This window comes from Aristolochia californica, unplaced genomic scaffold (assembly GCF_029961685.1).
Source record: "Aristolochia californica isolate CCGP_79_NKW_82.1479 unplaced genomic scaffold, dmAriCali1.0.hap1 SCAF_13, whole genome shotgun sequence".
Classification (NCBI taxonomy): Eukaryota; Viridiplantae; Streptophyta; class Magnoliopsida; order Piperales; family Aristolochiaceae; genus Aristolochia; species Aristolochia californica.
The window spans coordinates 28352422-28359590 of record NW_027181804.1 but is presented as its reverse complement, the minus strand read 5'-3'; the positions used below and the strand labels follow the sequence as shown (position 1 = coordinate 28359590).

The 7169-nt window shown below is 45.0% G+C and overlaps 2 protein-coding genes across 3 annotated transcripts in view; one reads left to right on the top strand and one right to left on the bottom strand.

Annotated features, from left to right (window-relative positions):
• The first annotated feature begins 1284 nt into the window (after positions 1 to 1284).
• Positions 1285 to 4902, top strand: LOC137948270 (ABC transporter G family member 14-like). 2 transcript variants are annotated; one of them, XM_068794293.1, is made up of 6 exons: positions 1285 to 1772; positions 2011 to 2812; positions 3309 to 3500; positions 3596 to 3786; positions 3874 to 3982; positions 4250 to 4902. In XM_068794293.1, the coding sequence occupies exons 1-6, from the start codon at positions 1644 to 1646 to the stop codon at positions 4528 to 4530; spliced, it is 1704 nt and encodes a 567-aa protein (XP_068650394.1). In that variant the 5' UTR covers positions 1285 to 1643; the 3' UTR covers positions 4531 to 4902. The 2 variants fall into 2 exon arrangements, with proteins under 2 accessions (XP_068650394.1, XP_068650393.1); XM_068794292.1 differs by having other exon boundaries at positions 3874 to 4902.
• Positions 4903 to 5063: 161 nt separating this feature from the next.
• The window catches only part of LOC137948271 (RNA polymerase sigma factor sigB-like), a 28530-nt gene continuing 26424 nt past the window's right edge, over positions 5064 to 7169 (bottom strand). The window contains exons 6-7 of the mRNA XM_068794294.1: positions 5770 to 5970; positions 5064 to 5683 (exon numbers count right to left, since the gene is read on the bottom strand). Coding sequence (XP_068650395.1) covers positions 5402 to 5683; positions 5770 to 5970 — 483 coding nt within the window. The 3' untranslated portion in view covers positions 5064 to 5401. The remainder of the gene's footprint in view (positions 5684 to 5769; positions 5971 to 7169) is intronic.

Below are 7169 nucleotides of genomic sequence, written 5' to 3'. Positions count from 1 at the left end.
TTCAGGCTTGCATCATCTGGAAATAAAGAGGCACTTGTGTAATCATCATGGTGTCAGTTCCTGATCTTACCCTTTTGTTTTTCCCAAAGATAAGCTAATAAAAACCGGAGTTACCAAGATATATATCCCGTAGATCACCATTCCTTCTCTTTCATGCTTTGGACGCGACACGATCCCACGGATGAAAAGAGAAGAGAGAGAAGAGAACCCGAGTGGAGTGGGGAGGGACCCTCTAAAGTGGACTGCACGTGTCGATATCGTAACTCTGTGGCTGAACAAACGACTCCTGCCCCCACCCAGTGTGTGGTTCAAAATAGAAAAGCCAGAACGGAGGGTTTACTTTTTACTTCCGCTTGCTCATTTTCAAATCAGACTTGGATGGATGTGATTTGATGATGATTTATGTATAATTGACTTATTTTGTGTTAATCGATATAAACCCCTCGGAGTTAGTGCAGTATTAAGTAGTCTAAAGTTGCTTTCTGCTTTGGTCTGGGCTAAATGTGAGTGGGGGTGGGGGTGGGGGTGGGGGTGCCCCTCCAGTTGGAATCCGATGTTTCACACTTTAATGATTTCCCAATCCTAAAGCATGAGATCTCGCATCTCCCTGTTTTCAAATTGAAATTCCGGTTGGGCTTTTCTTCGAATATTAAGACTTAACTGATAAGCATATTCATGTGTCAATTAAGAAAGCATCATAGATGTCAGTCGTCTTTGTTTATTATGCCCGCTGCTGCGGCCACCCTCTCCCCCTCCCACTATCACTAATCGCATTATATCGATCTTATATTCTCCTTTCTGATGAATACAAGCACAGGTTGGAGTTTGGGCAGGTGTGAAGGGATGGACAAGTTCTCATCGTCAATCTCCCTCCTCAAAAGCTGCTTTTTAAGGTAATGATTCGGTTAAGTCAGTCTTATGATGAATCCTGATTTTAAGACATGGCGTTGGAAAAGGAAGGAGTCGAGTGGAATGAGAGTGGGAGACCCACCTGACTGTTATTTTAATAAAAGCAGACCGGTAATAGAAGAGAATTGGAATCTCTTACCTCCCCCGGCCAAATGCCCAGTCATGCACAATTCACCTCCCTTCACACCCCTCTCAACTGGGGCTGCGCAGACCTTCATCTTGATTACGCGGATAATCAAGCAAACTATAAAGGGAAAAGCAGCGGCAAGGAAAAAGCGTGAAATTTGTATGGCCGTTTTGCTTCTTTTTCTTTTCACTTTTTGAAGGTTCGCCGTTTTGCATTTGTCTCTGCCTGCGCCCCTTTGCAGGAGTGGACCGCTGCTTTCCCTTTTCTCTGTGATGCCTTGTGGACTACATAGAACACCACATGCACAGTTACATATTAAGACTTAAGCGGCCGGGGAGAAGGGAGACTCGTTGCAGTCGCTGTTGCGGAGGCACTGAGGGAGACCTCCTCCGTCCATCCCTCTCTCTCTCTCTCTCTCTCTAATGGGTCACTCAATCAGAACCAAAGCCTTTAGGCCTTAACTCGAAAACTCTTCCGTCTTCGGTCTTCCCCTCTGTCTCTTTCTTTGGAGTACTACTAAACACCTCCTCTCTCCAACCAACTGCTTCTGCGGTTGCTGCTCCTGAGCACAACCATAAAGAGTCTCGTGATCAGCACGGAGACGACCATGGCCGAAGCCACTGCAAGTACCGACACTGTCATTGCATACCCAGCCACGACTGCTACTACGGCAACCCACTTGAATCCATCTTCTGCTGCTCTACGTCGTCTAGCCAGCTTCCCCGTGACACTCAAGGTTGGTTTTCAGTCCACCCCCCCCATAAGTCATCTCTTATTGCTCTCACTTTCCCCTGATCACCCATATTCACACTAAAATATCTCCTCATCTATCTAGTTAATTAACTGACGAGCACAATCCTAGCAGTGATGATACATATCTTTTTGTCTTCTCTATTTACTTTTTTTTTTGAGGAATTTTCTTCCTCTCGTTTACTTCCTTGTGTTCTTGTACCTGATTGGGTGTTTGTTCTCAGTTCGAGGAAGTGGTGTACAAAGTGAAAACTGGAAACCAAATAAGGTGGTGGTGCTCCGTCGGTGATAGGAACTCTTCAAGCGAGAAGACCATACTGAATGGGATAACTGGATTGGTATGCCCCGGCGAAATATTGGCTATGCTGGGTCCTTCAGGGAGCGGCAAGACTACCCTCCTCACAGCACTGGGTGGAAGGCTCGGTGGGAAACTGTCGGGAAAGATCACCTACAACGGGCAACCGTTCTCTAGCGCCATGAAGAGACGGACAGGGTTCGTGGCCCAGGAGGATGTGCTCTACCCACACCTGACCGTCAGTGAGACCCTCGTATTCACAGCTTTGCTCAGGTTGCCAAATAGCCTGACCCAAGTAGAGAAAATGGAGCACGCAGAAGGGGTGATACACGAGTTGGGCCTGAATCATTGCAGGAACAGCATGATAGGCGGACCCCTCTTTCGAGGAATCTCTGGAGGAGAGAAGAAGAGGGTGAGCATCGGCCAGGAGTTGCTGCTCAACCCGAGCCTCCTGCTGCTGGACGAGCCCACTTCCGGCTTGGACTCCACAACGGCGCTGAGAATAATAACAATAGTGAAGAAGCTCGCCAGTGTCGGCCGCACCGTGGTAACCACCATTCACCAGCCATCCAGCCGCCTCTTCCACATGTTCGACAAGGCCGTCCTCCTTTCCGGTGGATGCCCCATCTACCATGGCAAGGCTTCCGCGGCCGTGGATTATTTCGCCTCTATTGGTTTTCCTACCTCTGTCACCGTCAACCCAGCTGATCTCATGCTCGACTTGGCCAACGGTACGTATCCACACACCACAGACTGTCCACACTGCAACAGAATGAACGTCCACTCTTTGCCTCTTGCTCCTTTCGGAATTTAATCTATTACCCAGAGAAATTTAGTTTGAGGTCTAGGAACTATGACAATTTTATTTTTATCTATTGATAAAGGTCAGCTTCTTATTGAATATAAAAGCATTGTTCGTTGTCACTCTCTCCAAGCTAGAATCTGCTGCTACAGAAAATTCTAACCTGATCCTCTACTACACCTGGGAATCGGAGTACTAAAATTATCTCCCGTTAGCTGCCCAAGATCTGTTACAGGCAGAAACACAGTACGCCTACTCCGGACCCCTATCACGGAATAGAACCTTTCGTGTGAGAGGAATGAGTCGGGTCTCATGAGCAGATTCCCTCTGATTAGCTGTAGAATGGATCACCATGATTTCCGTCTAATCTATTGTCCCTAGCAGCGCATGTCTAACCTGATCAAAATGTGGAATATGAAATGCAGGGATCGCACCCGATTTTCAAGTTGCCACAGCGGAGCTAGGCAATTCCCATGCGAGCTTTTCAGAAAGGGAGAAGAGAACGGTTAAGGAACTCGTTGTCTCTGCCTATGACAAAAACATTGCTACAAGATTGAAGGCTGACCTCTGCGGTCCGGATCCTAACAGCTATAATTGCGCAAGAGAAACTCATCTGAGTAAGTGCTGACATCCTTATTGTTCTACCATATGAGGAGACGATACATATGCTGCGAACGGCAATGCTGATGAATTGTCCATTGGTATCAACCAGGGGACCAAAAGGCGAGAATGGAGCAATGGAGCACGAGCTGGTGGCAGCAGTTTACGGTTCTGCTCAGGAGAGGGATGAAAGAGCGGAGGTACGAAGCCTTCAACAGGCTCAGGATCTTCCAAGTCATCAGCGTTGCTTTTCTGGGCGGTCTCTTGTGGTGGCGCACGCCTCCCTCTCATATCCAAGATCGAGTAAGGAAGCTACTCTATTACTCTATTTTACTATTTACAACCAACACCATTCATTCACTGATTCTTAGCTGTTCATTTCTTACCCAGATAGCCCTTCTATTCTTCTTCTCCGTCTTCTGGGGATTCTTCCCATTGTACAATGCGGTCTTCACGTTTCCCCAAGAACGATCGATGCTCATCAAGGAACGGTCCTCTGGTATGTACCGCCTCTCATCCTACTACTTCGCCCGGACTGTGGGGGATCTTCCAATGGAGCTTGCACTCCCTACGGCTTTTGTATTCATTATCTACTGGATGGGAGGACTCAAGCCCGACCCTACCACCTTCATCCTCTCTCTCCTTGTCGTCCTCTACAATGTCCTCGTATCCCAGAGCCTCGGTCTTGCCATTGGAGCCATCCTTATGGACATCAAGCAGTCGACCACCTTGGCCTCTGTCACCACTCTAGTCTTCCTCATTGCAGGGGGTTACTACGTGCAGGACATCCCTGCTTTCATCGTCTGGTTGAAGTACTTGAGCTACAGTTTTTACTGCTTCAAGCTGCTTCTCGGAGTACAATTTACGAAGCACGATTACTATGACTGTTCAAATGGAGGAAGAATCAAATGCAAAGTGGTGGATTTTCCGGCAGTCAAAGCCGTGGGTCTCTCTCACCTCTGGGTAGATGTTGGCATCATGGCGCTGATGTTGGTCGGCTATCGTCTCATTGCCTACTTGGCGCTGCATCGGGTGAAGCACAGGTAGATGGGTGAGACACCTGACTCAAGCCGTCTCGCCCAGAAAAAAAGGACCATTTCAACTGAGAATCTAATGATTAAAAATGACCAACAATATTAATAATAATATCTCAAAAAAATAAAAGAACAAACGAAGTCACCAAAAGACTTCCTTCAACTGGGTTACAGAATCCTACCAAGAAAGCAAAAGAGGGGTACAGGAATGGGAGCTTAGGCAGATCAGCATCTGCCTAGAATTTGTGTTCCTTAACTCGCTTGTATGTGAGCCTCATCTTGACGCTATGTACCTCACTCATCAGCTTTCACACAAGTTTGCATTTTCATGAAGGTGGTGACAGAGTCAAGAAGAGTTTTCTGAGCATTTAATATAACAGAATCAAGCCTTATTACATTCTGAAGAGAGTTATCTTCTACTTGTATGAACACATAATCTCTAAACCAATCTTAAAGAAGAAGATCAGTCACGGCATCCCACTGTAAGTGAATATTGTAAAGAAACAACATCCTGCAGTAGATATTTCATTGCAAAACCTTTATCGTGATTCTCATTCCAGCAGCGGAATCAATACGTCAAAACCTGGTGTCTCTGATCGATAGTCTAACGCAAACTAAAAAAGCAAATAAACTGTCAACGATTGCTCTATGATTAACTATGCACAAGAAATTGAAGGAAGTGAGAACAAACAAATCACAGTTGAAGGATCTTAGAGTTCCTTAACCAGCTGCTCTCACTGAATGAAATGCAATTCACCGTCCAGCAGATTTGGAACACAACAAATATGCTTTACAAGACTAAAGGAAGAAACAATGGATTAGGAAACAAGCATGGGCCAAAGGACAGGAAAAGAGAAGGCAACCTTGTTAAAACTAGGCCCTTCTCATGAAAGAACATACTGTCTTAGATTTTTGGTTCTCTTCTTATTCTTGAGTTTTCGAAAGGCACAAGATTCTATCTGCCGGATTCTTTCTCTACTGACACCCATCAACTCTCCAATCTCTTGAAGTGTTTTCATCCGCCCATCCTCCAATCCAAATCTCCACCTAATCACCTGTTTCTCTCTTGGATTTAGACTGTCTAGAACCTTATCCAGATCTTGCTTCATGAACTGCTTGATCAACAAACCTTCAGTAGTTTCAGCATCTGGGTCCGCAATGACTTCCTGGAAGAAACACACTTAAACGAATGAGAAAATAAAAATAACAAGCACACAGCCTTGATGAAAACTGTTAAGAAAGGAATGCCTACTGATGGTTTTAGATTCTGGTTGATCCCAATTTTCTGATCTAGTGACCATGGAGCTTTGGGAGTCAGAAGCACAGCAGTAAGCCTTTTCATTGATAAACCTGTTGCCTCCGCAATTTCTTGATTGTCAGGATGTCTTCCATTCTCGCTGTACAATTGCTTCCTGGCCTCCTTTACTCGATATGTTGCCTCAACCATGTAAAACTGTTGAAAGCAAGAAAATATTTAGGTGGGGAAGGGAAGAACAAGAAACAAAAATGCCCATTTACCCAGAAGTATCCATTTGATGAAACAAATCTGTGATGCAAGAGTCTAGGAGACTCTGACCATATGATCTCTATTAATTTGTTTGATGTTAAAAGGGATTGTTTTCTCCCTCAACTTGTATCTCTCCTTCATCATTAGTAAAATTTGCCTCAAGCAGAGAACTACATACTGATTTTAAATGTGTTTGTGTGTGTATTATGGGCTTCTCTTTCAAGTGCAAAAGAAGTGGTTGGGATCACAATACAAGCTGTAACATCAATTTCAGGAGGGCTCTTAATGATGGACGAGGTGAATTTGTCAACCCTGCTTGCTCTATTGAAAACTTAGGTCGGGATAGACCTATACGGAGTCCAACATATTCAGGCAATTGTCTGCGAACCCTTGCATGAGATGCAGGCCAAGCTTCAGTCGGTGGCATCAACAGACATCTTTAAGGTATGGAAACTTCTTAGCACTTCGAAAGCACTGCAGAGAGCAGCAAGTGAAAAAGCTCTCACCTGTAGTGAACCAAGTAAGAGTTACCAGGTAATAAACAGCTTATGCAAATTTTGGGGGGAAGTTTAGGAATCTATAAAGCCTATACTTGTTCATTGTCCATCCAGTTTCTCAGTTTGTGATTAGCCTATGTTTTCCTGCCACATTCTCTGGCCTTGTTGAACCACACAAGACTACTACCTAAAATGAGCATGGCAAGACCTCTGGGGAATGTAAATGAGACAATCCAGCACACTACCCTCTTCTGGGCAAGCTTTCTCCAAAAGATACCTTCCCTCAGCTCACTCACCCAGAGCCATTGGAAAACCATTATGAGTTAACCAGGTGACTCCATCTATATCCACTTGGGCCCTCCCAGTGGATGAGTGGCTCAGACGAAACTCATTTTGCAATTGCGACTCTGTGGGTCTTGGTGATCTGATAAGAGATAAAACATGATCTATTGTCTAGGCAGTCTCAGGGCCAGTATGTTGTCTTTTCTTTTGTTATATGACAATGAGAAGAAAAGATTCATTAAGAAAGAAGCTTCCGGGGGAGGAAGTACAAGCAGTCCATTACATGCAAGGAAAAGGAAAAGCTAAATACAAAGACAAGCAGTCCATTACATGCAAAGAAAAGGAAAAGCTAAATATAAAGAATGA

Bases quoted from the DNA above. Each gene is read 5' to 3' on its own strand.
- LOC137948270 (XM_068794292.1), top strand. From the start codon at position 1,644: ATGGCCGAAGCCACTGCAAGTACCGACACTGTCATTGCATACCCAGCC. The intron at 3,501-3,595 runs GTAAGTGCTGAC...GGTATCAACCAG, and splicing joins CGCAAGAGAAACTCATCTGA to GGGACCAAAAGGCGAGAATG. The intron at 3,787-3,873 runs GTAAGGAAGCTA...TTTCTTACCCAG, and splicing joins CCTCTCATATCCAAGATCGA to ATAGCCCTTCTATTCTTCTT.